This window comes from Oncorhynchus tshawytscha, linkage group LG33, assembly GCF_018296145.1.
Source record: "Oncorhynchus tshawytscha isolate Ot180627B linkage group LG33, Otsh_v2.0, whole genome shotgun sequence".
Lineage (NCBI taxonomy): Eukaryota > Metazoa > Chordata > Actinopteri > Salmoniformes > Salmonidae > Oncorhynchus > Oncorhynchus tshawytscha.
Genome location: NC_056461.1, coordinates 5706049 through 5724710, shown reverse-complemented (window position 1 = coordinate 5724710; position 18662 = coordinate 5706049). Strand labels below are relative to the sequence as shown.

General features: G+C 45.5%; 1 protein-coding gene and 1 long non-coding RNA gene across 5 annotated transcripts in view; both read right to left on the bottom strand.

Annotated features, from left to right (window-relative positions):
* Positions 1 to 886: 886 nt before the first annotated feature.
* LOC112230787 lies at positions 887 to 4074 on the bottom strand. The gene is made up of 2 exons (XR_002950374.2): positions 2924 to 4074; positions 887 to 2877 (listed from the first exon to the last, which is right to left on the bottom strand). It is a non-coding gene; the product is annotated as an uncharacterized LOC112230787 (long non-coding RNA).
* Positions 4075 to 4180: 106 nt separating this feature from the next.
* LOC112230783 (erbin) overlaps positions 4181 to 18662 on the bottom strand; it is a 116845-nt gene continuing 102363 nt past the window's right edge. For 2 of the 4 annotated variants that reach the window (XM_024397072.2, XM_042311612.1), the window contains 11 exons: positions 17832 to 17993; positions 17146 to 17319; positions 16907 to 17039; positions 16446 to 16629; positions 14461 to 15997; positions 12568 to 12720; positions 9519 to 9575; positions 7064 to 7249; positions 4980 to 5072; positions 4651 to 4725; positions 4181 to 4490 (listed from right to left, as the gene is read on the bottom strand). In XM_024397072.2, the coding sequence (XP_024252840.1) occupies positions 4383 to 4490; positions 4651 to 4725; positions 4980 to 5072; positions 7064 to 7249; positions 9519 to 9575; positions 12568 to 12720; positions 14461 to 15997; positions 16446 to 16629; positions 16907 to 17039; positions 17146 to 17319; positions 17832 to 17993 (2862 nt within the window). In that variant the 3' untranslated portion in view covers positions 4181 to 4382. The remainder of the gene's footprint in view (positions 4491 to 4650; positions 4726 to 4979; positions 5073 to 7063; positions 7250 to 9518; positions 9576 to 12567; positions 12721 to 14460; positions 15998 to 16445; positions 16630 to 16906; positions 17040 to 17145; positions 17320 to 17831; positions 17994 to 18662) is intronic. The other 2 variants (XM_024397073.2, XM_024397074.2) reach the window with 2 other exon arrangements.

Below are 18662 nucleotides of genomic sequence, written 5' to 3'. Positions count from 1 at the left end.
TAAGTATAATGACATTCAGCCTACAAAGTGGCTTGTATTCATGCCAAGATTAGCCAGGCTCCGTTCCGTGTTTTATAATTTTCCTTCAAATTTGCAAGAGGCGGAATCTATTTCACCAGAGAAAGCATCCAAGTGAGTTTAGTATCTGTAGCCCATGTCTCTGATGTTTGGCCAAAAAGAACACGACGGTATCAGATACATACACATTCTAAAACAGAGGGAGGGGCGCAGTTTCGCTCGCTCGGATGCTTTCTCCGGTGAGATTGAGGAGTCTTGGTCAAAATTAGGGGGAGGGTCAATTCAGATTTCAGGGAGGGTTACGTTCTGTGGGTGTCACAGAGTAGGCTGATACCTATGGGTCTTGAGTCCATGAAATGGGGTCAGGCTATACAGTGCAATAAGAATGTTCAATACGTACAATGGGCTGACTAGATGGAGCTGATTTCCCAGTTAAAAGTCCAGCAATCAGAGCTAAGACGCTAATATTTGTGGAAACTCTTCACAGTTGTGTTCAGTGGGTGTTACGGAGTAGGCTGACACCCCATTTCATGGACCCAAGATGCATATGCAATGCTGTACTTTGCATAAGTATTCCCCCAATGCAATGCTGAAGTCTAATACAGCCACAGAGCAATTTCAACTAATTTGTTTTACTTTGGTGTCAAATTAACTACTTGTCTTTCTGTTCAATTTATTTAAAACAGAATTCCAACCTTGTTTAGCATTTTCTAGTCCAAATATATTCTTAATCCTAATATATGGCTGTATTGTATTAAGAAGCATTTCTTACAACTATCTTCAACATATTACTGTCACAGTCTGGCATGAGGAATTCAAGCCTTTGGGAAAGAAAGGAGAGAACGTCATTCAATGAAAAAAACAATTGTAAAGAGCATTAGTTTATTTCTTATTTTCCACAGGTTAACTCAGAAACAGTTATATACAAAATCTGGAATGTTGAATGAATGCATATCAATCATCTTACTGTAGCCGTTTCCAGAGAAACCTTTGAAATAGCTATACATTAAACGGGTTGTGTCTGCGTTGCAATTTATTGCTGGTTTTACAAACTCTGAGTGACTAATGCCATGATTCATTGATTTCTTAACTTTAAAAAAAAAAAGTATTTACATTTTGATTAGTAATGTCTAAAAAGTCACAGGAGACTGAGCTAAATAAATAAAAACAAGGTGGGAGAATGAAGAGAAGACCAGTTTATCTTGGATATGGCAGACAGGTGACCCCCTAGGTTTTAGTCCCAGATTGTACAAGGTCTAAATATGACATTGACCCAAGAAATCTCATTAGATTGTTCCTATTCCCAGAAAGAAAGTAAAACAACACAATGCCCACAACAAAACAGCACCAAAGCATAATTACAATGTTCTACTTTAAAACATGATGTTGCAGGGGGGACATGCAGGAGAGAAACATTAACAAGTCAATATGTTACCCCTCTAGGCTAACATTGACCAATGACAAATATCTGCAGTTATGAGCGTGCCACTGGGTCTGCAGTTGCTAAAAAAAAAATGGTACAGTTTCATTTGGGGGCAATGTTCAGTTGGAATTCAAAATGGAAAAAAGGGGAGCAAACATTGACAATGTTTTCTATTCGAGTCACAAGTTGACTAACACGAGTATAATCTTTAGCTGTACGCATTAAGTAACAATGAATTACATGCATACCTTTTGGAATTTGCGAAGGATTTGGATAACGACATTGCCATTAAATGTGTGGGAAAAAACAATGATCAATCTCTGATAAGCACTTTATATACGCTCTGTCACAATTCAGTGTTTGCATTACAATCGATTTACAAAAAAGGTTCAGTGGGGTAATAACTTGTAGAGATCTTTGAATTGGATCGTTTGCTTTCTATAGGAAATATTTCTAAAAGGTTTCATGGATTCAATTTTCAAAATAGACAATTCATTGGGTGAATTCATGCAAACAACACATACATCTACAGACTGTTGATTACACCAAGTGGACATAAAAGGTTTTAAATGCATTTTTATAACTATTCAATTAGAAACATTACAAATGACTTTGCAGCTCGGATTGAGTTTCTTTTACACTGGGGTAAAAGTTATTAATGTTTGCACAGATACACGTAACCAGTTGGTTTGAACAGTTTTCCGAGCAGGCAAGTTTGGGAAAGCCTGCAACTCATATATAAGCCGAGGGCTGAGTGAGGCAAGAGCATTCACTATTGTACAATGCAGACTTTTACATTTTACTTTCTTTGCTAAAAAAGTAACTCCCCATGTTGTTTTTTCATTAGAAAAGATTCTTTACAATATAAAATCCTGTATAACAATCAGCGATCACTAAAAGGGTTTCTTCTTGCGTTTTGTTCCTTTTATAAGGTCTTAAAAAAAATGCAATTGGATGTCTTTCTGAATGAAAATAAAGCCGCTGACTATTGCTATTAAACCATTGTGTCGAGTCACACGGGGTGTACTCAAGAAGAGAGCGTTTAGTTTGTTGTGAAGAGAAATATGTGAATATTGCTTGGGTCTCAGGGTAGTCACTCCCTCCACCCCCTTGTTCAAACAGTTCAAGGTCTATGGCACTTAACAGCTCAGTCCCCCCCAGCGTAGAGCAAAGAGTCCATGCATGAAACACTATCCCAACACAAAAAGAGAGTGAAAAGCCTAGATTGATGTCTAAAAAATATGATTTTTATACACAAAAAGGCAAACTATGGTTGTTTTCCCACACTTAAACAAAAATGTTAGACAGACATAAACCCCTTTTTAATCTCAAACTGTTTTGTGAGTGTTTTCTAGTCACCAGTGGCTGAGTTGAGGGAGAAGCCCTTTAAAATCTTACCAACATGAGTGGAAGGGGCCCAGAGAACAGGCCTAAACCTGCTCGGAGTCTTGAGTGGAAGGGGCCCAGAGAGCAGGCCTAAACCTGCTCGGAGTCTTGAGTGGAAGGGGCCCAGAGACCAGGCCTAAACCTGCTCGGAGTCTTGAGTGGAAGGGGCGGAGTCTGACAGGCTGCATCTCAAATCACACGCTATATCCTTTGTATATAGTGCACCACTAGTATGTAGCGCACTTTGGGGAATAGGGCATCACTCCCAACAGCACCTCCCCAAACCCTGACCATGGCCTCAACACATGTTTTGGTGACCTGACATTACCACTCTGCCTCCTGACCCACTATCTCACATCCTGGCTAGGCTAATTAAGGCCAAGCAAAGACATTCCTCATGTATTACTCCCAGTCAGTTTCCCCACAAAAGAAATATCATGATCTGTTCCATATCCCAGTCCCAATTCCATTTCACATACGAAGAGTGTTTTACAGCATCCAAGTAGTCAGCAACCGGAGTAGCTGTTTCAGTGACGGAGTGAGTATCCTCGTCTGTCAGGAGTTCAGTGACGGCACAGGCAGGTCTTTTCAGGTGAGGGATATTCCAAGCCAGTGGTTCCACGGAGGCTACTAAAACTGTTCCTAGACTGTGGACAGTATATAATAAATGTATGCAGTGTGTGGCTCACAGGCTTCATGGAGGAAGAAGCAAATTAATTGTCCTTCTCAACTATTCACCATGTACAGGACCTGGTCGAAAACTGTCACAATTGCAAGTAGGCGGGGGGGGGGAATTCTTAAACATTGTTCTGAAAGCGCAAACCAGCACTACATTCATCTCCACAAGAAAGCACATAACATAGTCCCCCAGATCAAATGTCGCCTAGGTCAAATAAGTGGTCTCAGCATCTATTAAATAAAATAAAAAATACATGATTTAAAAAGGAGGGCAGAGAGACAGACGGAGCCCTGCCCTCTAGTGGTCATCTACAGTTAATGCTCAACTACAGCAACAACAACTCCGGAATGATGTAGGGAATATTCTTTTCTTCAAAAAAACGAAAGTCTAACGATACAGAAAGCACTTTTTGTTGATCTCTGTGTCGTTGGAGCACACGCCATCTCTGCAGCGCCCTCTGTGTAAAAAATAACCGGCTATCCCACAGTGACTTATTCTTTAAGACGACTAAGTCGACAACGCATGCTTCCAGATGGTTGGCTCCCCCTCCCCAGGTCCCTCTCCCCCTCCCCAGGTCCCTCTCCCCCTCCCCAGGTCCCTCTCCCCCTCCCCAGGTCCCTCTCCCCCTCCCCAGGTCCCTCTCCCCCTCCCCAGGTCCCTCTCCCCCTCCCCAGGTCCCTCTCCTCCTCCCCAGGTCCCTCTCCTCCCTCACCAAGTCCACTTGATGCAGTGGTTCGGCCCCCGTTATCCCAAAAGCTCTAGAAGGTTTTCTTTCCCATAAAGCACTTCAGTTCTTCTATTTATAGACCAGGCTCCTCTGTATATAAAAACAAGAAGGATTGGAGGTCGTCGCTCCACAGTCCCGTCTGTATCTCTCTATGCCGCCAACTCTCGGATGATGATCATATCCACAGTGGTGGGAAATGTCTTCAGCAGGGCCACGGCATTCCCATGGTCAACGTTCACAAAGCTATATCCGTTTGCCTGGGCGGAAACAAGCAGAGATATAGCTCAACACCGAGATGGCAACTTTGGCTCTGATGTGTATGGTATTTTGTAGTAGGTAAACGTGTTCAGCAAATAATCGCTACAGTATAGATTTATAGTGATTGGGAAATAGAGGGAATGGTATTATTGGGTTCACCTGGAGGATCTTGTCTCCAGGCTGGAGTATCTTGGAGGCAGGTCCCTCAGGCTGGACCCTTGTCACAAAGATGCCCTGAGAGAGAAGAGAGAGACGAATCACGCCCATCTGGTTAACACTAGTGACGTTTACTCACCGATTGTTGCAAAATCCGTACAAATGCAGTAACAAGCTGAGTTGCTATACAGTGAACTACTAACATAATGCAATGCTTAACGTAAGAGGCCTCAATTGTGTAAGTGCTTAGATTACATGTCACATGCAGTAGGCTGGAAAAATAGACAACACTATATTGCTATGGGAAAAAGAGGGCTGATGAGTGAACATACATTATCGTCTGGGCGAAAAGGGTTTCCCCGTCCTCCTACTCCTCCTGATATACTGAACCCGAGCTCTGGGTTCTTCTCCACTTTGACCCGGAACTGAAAAACAGACACCAGCAGACATTACCTTCACAGGGGACATTACTTTGAATATTAGTCGCATACAGTACATTCGGAAAGACCCCTTCCCCCCTTCAACTTTGTTACGTTACAGCCTTATTCTAAAATGGATTAAATTAAAAAAATGTTCCTCAATCTACACACAATACCCCATAATGACAAAGTTCTTGACATTTTTGCAAATGTACTAAAAATAAAAAACAGAAATACCTTATTTACATAAATAATTAGACCCTTTGCTATGACACTCGAGATTGAGCTCAGGTGCATCCTGTTTCCATTGATCATCCTTTAAATTTTTCTGCAACTTTATTGGAGTCCACCTGTGGTAAATCCATTGACTGGACATGATTTGGAAAGGCACACAGCTGTCTAAATAAGGTCCCACAGTTGACGGTTTTTGCTCTAACATGCCCCAAGCCATGAGGTTGAAGGAATTATACGTAGAGCTCAGAAACAGGACTGTGTCTATGCACAGATCTGTGGAAAGGTATCAAAACATTTCTGCAGTATTGAAGGTTCCCAAGAACACAGTGGTCTCCATCATTCTTAAATGGAAGAAGTTTGAAACCACAAAGACTCTTCTTAGAGCTGGCCGCCCAGCCAAACTGAGCAATTCGGGGGAGAAGGGCCTTGGTCAGGGAGGTGACCAAGAACCCAATGGTCACTCTGACAGAGCTCCAGTGGTCCTCTGTGAAGATATCTTCCAGAAGGACAACCATCTCTGCCGCACTCCACCAATCAGGCCTTTATGGTACAGTGGCCAGACGGAAGCCACTCCTCAGTAAAATGCACACGACAGCCTGCTTGGAGTTTGCCAAAAGGCACCTAAAGACACTCAGACCATGAGAAACAAAATTCTCCATCCTTGATGTTTCCGAAATAAGTCTGTATAACACACTGCCGTTGATAGAACAGAGAGATCCTTCATGAAAACCTGCTCCAGGACACTCAAGACCTGACTGGGGTGAAGGTTCACCTTCCAACAGGACAATGACCCTAAGCATACAGCGAAGACAATGCAGGAGTGGCTTCGGGACAAGTCTCAATGTCCTTGAGTGGCCCAGCTAGAGCCCGGGCTTGAACCCGATCGAACATCCCTGGAGAGACCTGAAAATAGCTGTGCAGAGACGCTCCCCATCCAACCTGACAGAGCTTGAGAGGATCTTCAGAGAAGAATGGGAGAAACTCCCCAGATACAGGTGTGCCAAGCCTGTAACGTCATACCCAAGAAGACTTGAGGCTGAAATCGATGCAAAAGGTGCTTCAACAAAGTATTGAGTAAAGGGTCTGAATACTTACGGAAATGTGTTACTTTATATTTATATGTATATATATTTTTTAAATAAATGAGCCAAAAAAAATCTATAAACCTGATTTTGCGTTGTCATTATGGGGTATTGTGTGTAGATTGATGAGGAAAAATACATTTTAGAATAAGGCTGTAACTTAACAAAATGTTGGGTCTGAATACTTTCAGTCTAGCCAGTTAATTGATGTAACAAACAAACCACCATTAACAATTACTAAGTGCAATTCTATGCATGCTTTAACACAGTGGTCAACAACCCTATTCCTAGATGGTGTAGTTCAAGCCCAGCACTAAAACACACATATGTGTTTTTTTTATTTTTTATTTTACTAGGCAAGTCAGTTAAGAACAAATTCTTATTTTCAATGACGGCCTAGGAACAGTGGGTTAACTGCCGGTTCAGGGGCAGAACGACAGATTTGTACCTTGTCAGCTCGGGGATTTGAACTTCCGGTTACTAGTCCAACGCTCTAACCACTAGGCTACCCTGTCGCCCCTAATCATCTTAGTAAACACCCTATAGCTCTCCAGGAGTTAATCAAGGTTTTGATGATGAATGAGGTTTGTAGCTGCGGGCTAAACACCCTATAGCTCTCCAGGAGTAGGGATAAGGAGCTTCGTTGAACTGTAACTCTCCATCCATCCACCCCCCCCCTACCTCCTGCTGCAGTGTGTCGTGGTCGGCCCGTGGTGGAGGGGGCCCCTGGGGCTGCTGGCCATGGGAGACCTTGAGCATCAGGTAGTCGATGAGCTGCTCTCTGGAGGGGTGGCGGGCCATAGGCGTCTGGCACGACGTCATCTGGCCACGCACCGGACCGCCCAGCTGACCGTTCAACGAAGGCACCTGGCAAAAACACACAGACAGACACAGACAGGTGTTGTTATAGAGTTGACGTTCCAACAAAATGGATTAAAATAAAAAGAGAAGACATATCTAAAACGCTCACCAGACAATACACTTTAATGTTCAGCAGGGTTTTGGAATACACAGTACTCAAATTCATACTTTCACAGCACTTAGAACAAGAGAACAATATACTAGGCTATAATCCAGCAAGAGAGAAAAAATAAATAAATAGAAATTTGGCCAAAGGGTAAGCTAAACTGCAGGTGCGGCATACAGATGAACATGTGACAGAACAAGAGTGTAAATTTCAGTAGAAGCTGCTGATTTACCAGTAGCAAGGTGCTCCGTCTAAAGCAGCAGGCCAGGGGGATTGGATCCACTGACTCATTGCCACTGCCCCCAAAGCAACAAAATCATGGAAATAATTGTCCTCTGACTAGTGTGGAGGATGAATTTCAGAGATGAATCAATGAGGTTTTATTAGATGGTGGTGGGGTTTTTAGCAGGTTCCACTGATGTAGCTGGGCCGGCAAGGGTTAGGCTTTCTTCACTGTGACTTAGGGCAAATCTGAAATGACATCCTATTCACTATATACCATGTAATAGGATAGGCTAGACTAGGGCTCTTGTCTATAGAGGTACACTGTATGTGCAATAGGTTCTTTACGGAGCGACTGAGGAGTCATTATCAATGCCGGGTCTGAAGGACCACGACAGAGTCCACTTCACCTTGGTAAACGTCGAGGTAGAATCTGAAAAAGTCGATATATAACCCCAGTTCAAAAACATTTGTCCTTAGTATTCCTATTTGACAGTGAGGTCCATTTTCTCTCCGTATCTACATCCAGGCAGATAGACAGTAAGTCTAAGAACATTGAGTGAATTGAACTCATACATTGCGTTAGTGTGTTCGAAGGAGACATTTATATGAAAGGCCTCATCTAACGTCTGATAAGGACTTGCAGTCCGTATAATAAAATGGCTCTCTATGAGTCACGCTGTGGTTCTCCGTACGACATCTCTTGGAACAGACCATTTCAAATTCTCCCAGACAGCCGACTGACCTCATTCTGCGGCTCTGTCTGAGCCGGTTACTGAAAAGAGACAGTTGCGGTACCACCGGAGAACCTGCAGGTGGCAGGAGGAACTCCCCCAAAATGTCTACATTTCTCTCAAATTCAATTCTCTCAGTGTAAATGGAATTCTATCTCAGTGTAAATGGAATCGCAAAAAAATGGTCCTGTTCTAATTATTTCACAGGTCATGGAAAGGGAGAGATTTCTGGGTAAAAAATATTTCAAATGAGCCTCTTCACATTCAGTCCTCAACTGAGAAGTCCATATGGAAACACTGTATACTGTACATACTGTAGAACTCCACTAATAGTCTCGCATATTACTCTATTAAATCGCAATTCCTCGACTAGTCCACGGACACCGTACCATACAGTATCTAGCATAGCGATGAAGGTCAAGAGCCCACTGGGGCTCGGACTGAGGAGCTTTACTACGCTGAGCTTCCCCCACCATACTCCACCCAGCATAGCTATTAATAATACCAGTATAAGAGACGCAGCGCTCCTCCAAACCTCACTGCGAGGCAACGGGGCCCCTGGTGGAGGCAAGAGGGGCCACCGTGAGAATAGATAGGCCTGAACAATAATCTCTTTCAAGGCAGATCTTGTTAATTAGAACTCATTAAATCACTGGTGGGGAGGAGGATGGTGCTTCTAGGTACTGCTACTGGGTCAATATCTTAATTCTCAGCGAGCTAGCTCTACTCAGGGTATTGGGCTGGGGCAGGGCAACGTTCTACTTATAGCGGTAGAGAAAAAAGCGATGGGTCAGGGAATGCATGTGCTGAGATGGGACAGACAGGCACTTCCAGTTATGGTGGGGTTGTATGATCGATTTGTAGAATTATTGCCCTCGTTTTGTTAAACTACTCCAAACTGTATGGGCCTATGACTATTCCATGGGCTTTATGGTCTGCATTTCTAATTTATAGTAGCAAAACAAACCAATTTGAGGAGACCATCTTTTAGGAATGTGAAAATGATCAAACTAGTATTTGCCACATGTGCCGAATACAGCAAGTGTAGACTTGACCGTGAAACGCTTCCTTACAGGCCGTTAACCAACAGCGCAGTTCAAGAAGAAAACATTCACCAGGCAGGCTAAAATAAAAAAGGTCAGAACTAAAAGTAACACAATAGGAAGACGGTTGATTGGTTCAGGGGTATCCTCTACATATAGTGTGCACTTACTTGTCGGAGGGTGTCCATGGTGTAGCCCTGCTGCCCTTGAGGTCCAAACACGTCATCCTGAAGAGGGAAACCATGTCAGATGATTGGTAACAAAGCCCATGTCCTGTCTGTGACAAACACACCTCTCCTATTTTAGGCAAGTCCCTGAAGCCGTGTACTATTAGGTAATGCTGAGGTTCATGGTCTTCATGTTGAAGCTGAATTAGTCGACCATGTTCTGGTCGAGGATAATAATGTTTTGTCGCATGTTCGGTTAACAAAAAAATCGAATATTTCTCCAGGTAATTCCAACACCCATGAAACGTACATCTATAGAGAACGTTCTTAACAATGAGGATGATTATTCCCTACGTCGGCCACTAGAGCCGAAAGTCCTGTAGAGAATAAACAGAGGAAAGGAAACGACGATTCATTCAATCGTAAGACTACACGTTGAGTGGAAATCAGTAGGCCGCCATTTGACACCACGAATCAACCTAACACCCCCCCCTGTACTTACCTTGGACAAACACAGTGCTCATCGCCACAGAGAAGAGAAAAGGGTTATGAGGTGATTCTGAAGTGATCAACAGTGGGAGTGAAGAGGAGGCATTAAAGCGAGCTGATGACGATTGATGAGTCAGTGTGTCGTTAAAAAGGGGAGAATCAATTTGATTGAGGGGGGAGGCACGCTACCTGATTGGAGTGCGTGGGTGGGTCTGGTGGATAAAGCACTGGGATAAGTGAATTATAGGTTGGGAGGGAAACCGTGTTTAAAAAAGGGGGCATTTTGTACCGTGCAACATGCTAATATTATTATACTACTGCTCATGATCCCAGGTGATATTTATTTAGACCGTTTTGACCCTGTAGGTCTTCATCAGGCATCCATGTCCCAGGTGGGGGTGGAAGGTCCTGTATATAGGGGCAGTACAGTGACATCATGCCAATGATCATTTTGAAGGACTAACACAGTTGGAAAGCCTAAAACCAAAACATGTCCCATCATGCTTCACCCAATACTCACCATTGGGGGAAGGCATTTAAGGACATTAGCAGGAAGCACTAGTCCATTATTGATACTGACCCACAATTGAAACCCATTTTTAAATATCCCCCACGTATGGTTTTTAAAAGATCTCCAAACGTGAGAGAGAGTGTGGATAAATCTGAGTCCCCACCAGAGCAAAGGGAGAAAAGGCCAAGGTTCCGGAGGGTAATTACAAATGTGGCCAATGTGCTCAATGCAGCTTTGGCCTGAGTTGGCCTACAATGAGTTATCCATGAGTTGGCCTACAATGAGTTATCCATGAGTTGGCCTACAATGAGTTATCCATGAGTTGGCCTACAATGAGTTATCCATGAGTTGGCCTACAATGAGTTATCCATGAGTTGGCCTACAATGAGTTATCCATGAGTTGGCCTACAATGAGTTATCCATGAGCTGGCCTACAATGAGTTATCCATGAGTTGGCCTACAATGAGTTATCCATGAGTTGGCCTACAATGAGTTATCCATGAGTTGGCCTACAATGAGTTATCCATGAGTTGGCCTACAATGAGTTAGCCATGAGTTGGCCTACAATGAGTTATCCATGAGTTGGCCTACAATGAGTTATCCATGAGTTGGCCTACAATGAGTTATCCATGAGTTGGCCTACAATGAGTTATCCATGAGTTGGCCTACAATGAGTTATCCATGAGTTGGCCTACAATGAGTTATCCATGAGTTGGCCTACAATGAGTTATCCATGAGTTGGCCTACAATGAGTTATCCATGAGCTGGCCTACAATGAGTTATCCATGAGTTGGCCTACAATGAGTTATCCATGAGTTGGCCTACAATGAGTTATCCATGAGTTGGCCTACAATGAGTTATCCATGAGTTGGCCTACAATGAGTTATCCATGAGTTGGCCTACAATGAGTTAGCCATGAGTTGGCCTACAATGAGTTATCCATGAGTTGGCCTACAATGAGTTATCCATGAGTTGGCCTACAATGAGTTATCCATGAGTTGGCCTACAATGAGTTATCCATGAGTTGGCCTACAATGAGTTATCCATGAGTTGGCCTACAACTCCAGCACCTGCGGAAAGTACCTGGATGTGCGATGTTCTTCAGCTTTTTTTTATACTATTAATCTACACATCCAACTGTACTATTCAACATGAATGTTATTTCACATCAGAGATGACACTTGTAGCATATACAACTAATCAAAGGCTTCCGACGCAATGTCGTCACTGGATAAATGAAATTCCTTGACGCCAAGCCAGTGAAATAGCTGTTCGGTATCTCACTGTCAATTGCATCCTACCATATGTCCTATAATGACACAAAGCCACTGCCTGACAGAAAATAGGTTCTTAGAGAGAATATCTGTATACAACACTGCTTCACCCCTACTACTGGTTGGATAAGGTAGGCTACTTGTCTGCTGTAAATTGAGAGACTACAAAAATGTTCAACTTATACAACAGACGCAATGTGTTAGTTCAGCCAGGTCTCAATTGCTCTTTGAAAGATGCCTTTCTACAGCGCTAGGACTTTCCTCTACACGAATCCTTGATAGAGATTGTGAGTTTCCCTACAAACAGTTTGTGGTAGAGCGGACTAGTTTATGTGCACAGACAAAGGATGCCCCCTTTCAAACAAGTTAGGTTGCGTCACACTACAGCAAGGAGCTATACAGTTCAAAGGCCCTGTCCCAATAGTTCTAAATGGCATCCTTCCTTGGATCCTTCTGTGAAGTCATCCCAGATCTGAGGGTTGAAGCGATGGAAGCAAACAAGGTGGAGAAAACTTGTTTCCATCCAGCACAGATCAATGGCAAAATCAAGGACTGAACATCACAAAAAGGCCACGCAACAAAATTATCAATCTTAACTGAGGAAGTCATTGTATTCTGAATGGAGCAACGAGGGAGCCAAGGATGCCTTTGAAAAGTATTGGAAAAGGGCCCCAAGCTGAAAAGCAGTGAGGTAAGAATAAGATCTGCCTGGATAGAAGGCAGCTAAGGAGCTAGGAGGCTGAACTGTAGTCTAGCTCCAGTCCAGTCCAGTACTCACACAGTGGCCCTGGGCTCCATAAGGCCGTCCGTCTGCGGCAGCACTAAAGACCAGAGAGCCTTGGCTGCCTGAGTGGTGCACGTCCCGAGAGCTGCCGTAGTAGGAGCAGCTCAGTGGGGCGTAATTGGAATTATAGGACCGAGACAAGGCGTTCTGAACAGAGGAGGGCAACACACCACATTACATATACAGTAGGGTTTCCGTTAGCCGGTTAACGTCCAAAATATATTTTGTTAAACCGATAAATAAAGATTGACCCTGCCAATTGTCTGGGAGAAGAATAATAAATTCCATTGCAAAATAATGCTTTCTAGCCTATTCATTGATAGAAATACATTTGACTGGTCATTTTTGTCAATCTATAGGGCATCTTATTTATCACATGCTTACAGCATACAGATACAGAGATACAAAATATACGTGATTTCTGTCATTCTGAGCACCGTGGACGGACACCCTAATCAGGTTACCCACCCAATCCATATGGGTCTGGTACATTTCACCAAATTAAAATGTTGTCGGTCAAAATGTCCGGGCACCACATTTTCCTAACGGAAACCCTGACACGCAGCCAACACACACATATACAGGCAACATGCGTACAATTGAGTGGGCATGCATTTCACTAAGTGGTAATGAATGATAAAACAATGGAAATAATATTGTTAATGTTAACATTCCACATGCTCTAACAGCAGGCAAGCATACAGCGAATCACAAAACATTTGATTTCATACATCGAGTTAGTAGCAGCTTGTTTGCTTGTTACTCCAAACATACTGATGCAACGTGGACATGCTGAAGAAACAATAGGTGTTATACGTAGACCCTTGATAAGCCCAAACAAACTGTTTCAATATGTAGCTTTCCAGTACAAAGCCACTCCATTTATCAGGAGTCAACTGTACTGCCATTGACTACCTTACAGTCAAACTCAGACCACAGAATCTGTTAGCGTGGTTGTGTTCTTTAAGGAGATTTCAGCACGTAGCAAGTTGATGCTCTACAATTTAATTAGGAAGGAAATGGAATAAAATTAGACGAATCTCGCTTGTGAACAAGTGATTAAATGGCATCTCCCACATCATGTCTTCCTCTGTCTGTTCTGACGGGCCTCGACTAATTAAGGATCAAGTGAGTAATCTCTCCTTTTCAAATGGAGGCCATTCATTCCACGTTCGAAGTCACATCGCTGATTAAACCGCGTCTGCGATAACATCAGGGCACTTTCATGTCTGCGTTCTAAAAAGGTGCCCACTGTGGTGATGAAGTGGACAAGGAGAATGCAGACTGTAGCCCCCCCCCCAACCGGTGGTACCTAGGGACCATAGGGGAGCCACGTCTTCATTACTTGTCCCATTCCTTTGCATAATTCTGAACTGACGTCGAGGAATGGGACAAGTAACGAAGGTAAGAGAGTGAAAACAGAAACGCCACTATGATGTGGTTCATGAGGTTTCTGAATGGACGGTGTGAGGTCATCTCGGCAATGACGCGATCAAATCGAACGGACCTAATAACAACCTGGGCCGCTGACATCAGAACAGTGTGATGACCTTAACACGTTCTCAATCAAAAACACAGGTGACCTCTATTAGAGCTGGGACGATAAACCAAAAATAAAAAAAATCGGCACCAACCAAACCGACATTTATCGAGGACATTTTACTGCTTTCGACAATAATGATAAGTAGCCTTTACTAGGAATGAAATAAGTCTGCTAATATCGGCTAGTGCTTACAGAACAATTGATTATTTATTTTTCAAAGTAATAGTAGTAGTTTTAAAGATAATATAGACAATTAACTGGTGCACTTAAGACTATTATTGAAGATACTGAATGAAAAGTACAATCAAATGGATTGCTCATTAAATATTCATCAAATACTCTACCTTTTCCATCTTCTTGGCCTCGATGTGGCGCATCACCTGATCTCTCCAGTCCACCGGTACCCTTCCTCCTGCTCCCGGTCCTCCCGGCCCATCCAGCAAAGAGTGCTCGGACTTCACCCTGGCGTTGGGCCTCTTGCTGGGGCTGACGTGCTGGTAGTTGAAATCGCTGACTGACATGGTCCTCTCGGGCAGCTCGTGGGGCTGTGGCCTGGAGCTCTGGGGCCTTGGGGTGCTGGGCCCGTCAATGCTGTAGGTACGGGCCGACAGAGGCCTCTGCATGGCCTGAGCCACGGCCAGCGGCCCCCGGCCCAGGGTGTGGATGTCCCTGTACGTCATGTACTCTCCCTCGGGCACCTGCATGCGCCGGGGGTCCCCCATGGAGGAACTACTGCTGCTTTGCCTCTGAAGGGTGCCGCTCCGTGGCTGACCTCCGAGTGGCAGGTGTCTCTCCTTAGCCCACATATCACCGGGCGCGGGCCCCGTGGGCGGGCCTCTCTGCTGGGCCTGGAGGAGGTAGGGAGGAGCCTGGTTGCGGTTGGAGTAGTTGGTGTTGGCCAGAGAATGCTGGGGCGGAGGAAGGAAGCCCTGGTCGGGGAGGATGGGGGTCCTCTGGGTCCACAGGCCGTCTTTGGGCATGGTGCTGCTGGAGTACTGGACATTGTACTGGGGCGGCGGGCCCATGGCCATGCCAGAGGGGACGGGGTAGCGGCCGGTGCTGACGGGGGGCTTGGAAGAGCTGGAGAGCAGGTCGGAGGAGGAAGCTGAGGAACCGGAGTAGACCTGGAAGGGCTGGTCGTTGAGCAGGGAGGCTGACTTGCTGCGGACGATGCTCTGGCCCTGGGCTCCCGGGCCGGCTCCGGCCATCCTGCCCACCACGCCACCCTCATAGGAGCCCCCCTCAGCGTCCAAGGAGTACAGCTTCATCACCCCCGCCTCGATGTTGGTGATGCTCTGAGCCTTCGCCACTACAGGAGGGGAGCATCGTTTCTCCGGGGACAGCTCCTCGGTGCTGCGAGACAGAGACATGTTGCTGCTGGCCGTCACGCCCGCAGAAGCCGTCCGCACCATCGACGTGGCAGAGTCCACCCTCATAGGCGACACAGCCAGTCCCTCGCTGGAGTGGCTATTGAAGTGGTCGCCCAGCTGGTTGCCGTTCTTCAAGTGGTCCGTGATGGGCGCCGTAGAGTTGTCATTGTTATACGGGGGAGGCAAGTGGTTAAAGTCCTCCTTGGCGCTTGAGCCGTTCGGGCGGTCGTCTGGTTGGACCACCATGTTGTCCGGATGAGGCGGCAGCTTGGCCAAATTCATGTTGATCTGGTCCCACTTGGTGTAGGCGTCACCCATGCCGTTGTTGTTGCCCTTCTCGATGAAGGCCAGCCTCTCCATGGACAGGTCGTAGTCAACCACCATCTTCTCGGGCTTAGACTCGTAGCCCTGCTGGGTCTTCAGGAGGGCCTGCAGGGACGTGGCTGAGCCATTGCCGTTCTGGAGGAGAGGGGTGCTCTCCTTCCGCTGGTTCATGTTTACATCCTCTTGCCTGGAACAGGAAGCGCAACATATTGGTTTGTTGTTGTTGACGAGTATTGTGCCATACAGAGTATAAGGGGGTGGCAGGTAGCCTAGTGGTTAGTGTTGGACTAGTAACCGAAAGGTTGCAAGTTCGAATCCCCGAGCTGACAAGGTACAAACCTGTGGTTCTGCCCCTGAACAAGGCAGTTAACCCACTGTTCCTAGGCCGTTATTGAAAATATTAATTTGTTCATAATTGACTTGCCTTGTTCAATAAAAGGTCAAATAAAAAAATAAATACAAATAAATAAGGAAACAAACAGACAAACCACGCAGCTTAGCAGGAACCCCGGCCTACATCCCAATGACTAGGAAATCCCACCGGCTTATTTACATCGAGTGTGAGCACACCTAACAGCAAGGAAATCACACCCTCCATCCTCAAGAAACCTAGAGAGGAACCATACTGCGCCCACCTGCTTTTGGGTAGGAAGGGCATCTTGGCCTCTCTCTCGGGGGTGCACAGGGAGTTGTCCTGGCTGCTGTCCGTGGTCAGAGACACAGAGTCCGACATGCGCGACGGGGACGAACAGTTGCTGTTGTTCTGATTGCTGTTGGCCACCGTCTCGTCCAGCAACGAGTCAGCGTCTTTACCGTCATCTGTCAGACGAAGAGGGGAGAACTCGGTCAGCGTGTACACATTGTTCTGACGGGCTTTACGACAATTTCGTGGGGTATACTACCAAGCGGTGTCCCCATGATGTAACAAACGTGTCAATACTACATAGAACTACTTAACTCAAATTAGGATTTGTCCATAAGTAACAACTTTGTTACATATGGACAAACCCTAACTTGAGTTAAGTACCAGCATTCTAGCCATGTACTACTTCAAGTGGTGGTGAATCCCGCAAAGAGACGCTGGTCTGGGTGGTACCTTTTTTGTTCTTACTTAGGGCCACCACTTTGGGCTGGTTGATGGTGATCTCGATCAGAGGAGGTCTCATCTCCGCCATCTTCATCTCCTCCTCCTCAGACGAAAGCTCCTCGGAGTCCTGCAGAGAAAAAGACTTGACACACACACACACACACATTTACTTATTATTATTTTTTAAATCACAAAATAAATGTGCAAGTGGCCAACGAGGTGTGTAGCATGTTTCCGTAGTAGCGTACCTCCAGGGTGTCCTCATGGTTCATGGTCCTGGTGTTGTCGGAGGTTCGGAGAGAGGTCTTCTGGGAGTTGTAGGATTCAGAGGTCTCCAGGGGTGCCGTGGAGTCCTGGACACAGACAGGCGCTTTGGGCTCCATCTCCACTGGCTTGCCGTTGGCACAGGGAGCCTCAATCACCTGGTTAAAACCCCAATACAACAGGAGGTTATATAAAGGAGACGTGTTTCTATTACAAAAAAAGAGTCATTATTAGGTTGTTATTTGTTACCCATTTAACACAACCGCGAATTCCTGTTGATCTCAGGTTTATTACGGCTGATTGTAATTCCCCTCATTTCCAATATATTATGTTTAACATATCAAATCAAATGAAAATATTTGCAAATACTCATGGACATGTGGAGCAGTCCACATATTTTCTCTCATGCAATCGTCCAATACAACACCACAGGGTTCCTCAACTGGAGGCTCGCGGGTGATTTTGTTTGTCCCCCCCCAAGTTTTCTGAGCAAAAAAATGTATTAAAAAAAATTGTCCCGCAGCTGAATCTAGTTGATCCCTGCAATACACTGTATACAAGTTGTTTGTTGTATTTACAGAAAGCAGAAGACTAGAAACTAGACTAGACAGTGTGTGTGTTTGCATGTCTGCCAGTGTTTCCAGACAACAGGGCTCAGATGGAGGCCAACCTTGACTCCCACGTCCTGCACTCCCACATGGTTACGCTCGCTAGGTCTGGCATCCTTCCCTGACTCGTCCTCCTTCAGCCTGTGGGCGACTGACTGGGCCGTCTTCACCATGTTCTTCAGCTCGTCTGGGTATGGTGTCGGGTAGCGCTTCAGGTTGCCCTCCTGGAAACACACACACACACACACACACACATGCGTCACACACACACGTGCACATAGTGGAGAGAGAGCGCGACACGCGCATTACAACCAGCGGCGCGACACGCGCATTACAACCAGTGATCACAGAAGGTCCCTCGACCACGGGGTAGGAGGTCGGTAGGGGGGGGTTGGGTTTGCCTGCCAAGCGGAGGTGATGCCACCGCTCCTCAGTCAGACTGGCCGTTTGAAAGGCGGTGTGCCTCTTCCCGGCAGGCCAGCCCCCTCAGTCTGCTGGAGAGACACTGCAGCCAGGCGGCCATATTGTGCCAGTGGGAGACGGTGTGAGACGGCACAATTGGTGGGAAGGAAATGATTCAGAACCACCGCACCATGAGCTTCAGGCAGCTTCCATTTCACAACGAGACGGTTGACACCAAACAACTAAATGGAAATTCTGTAGAACTTGGGTGCAGACACACACATCTCTCTTGAATACAAGGGACAAAGGGAAAGGCCAATCTTTTATGGGTTGTAGCTTGAAGCACAAGATGACTAACAGATCTAGGCTGTGTGCCAAATCACACCCTATTACCCTATGCAGTGCACTACTTTTGACCAGAGCCCTATGGATTCTGGTCAAATACTGTGCACTAAATAGGGAATAGGGTGCCAGTTGGTACACACCCTAGA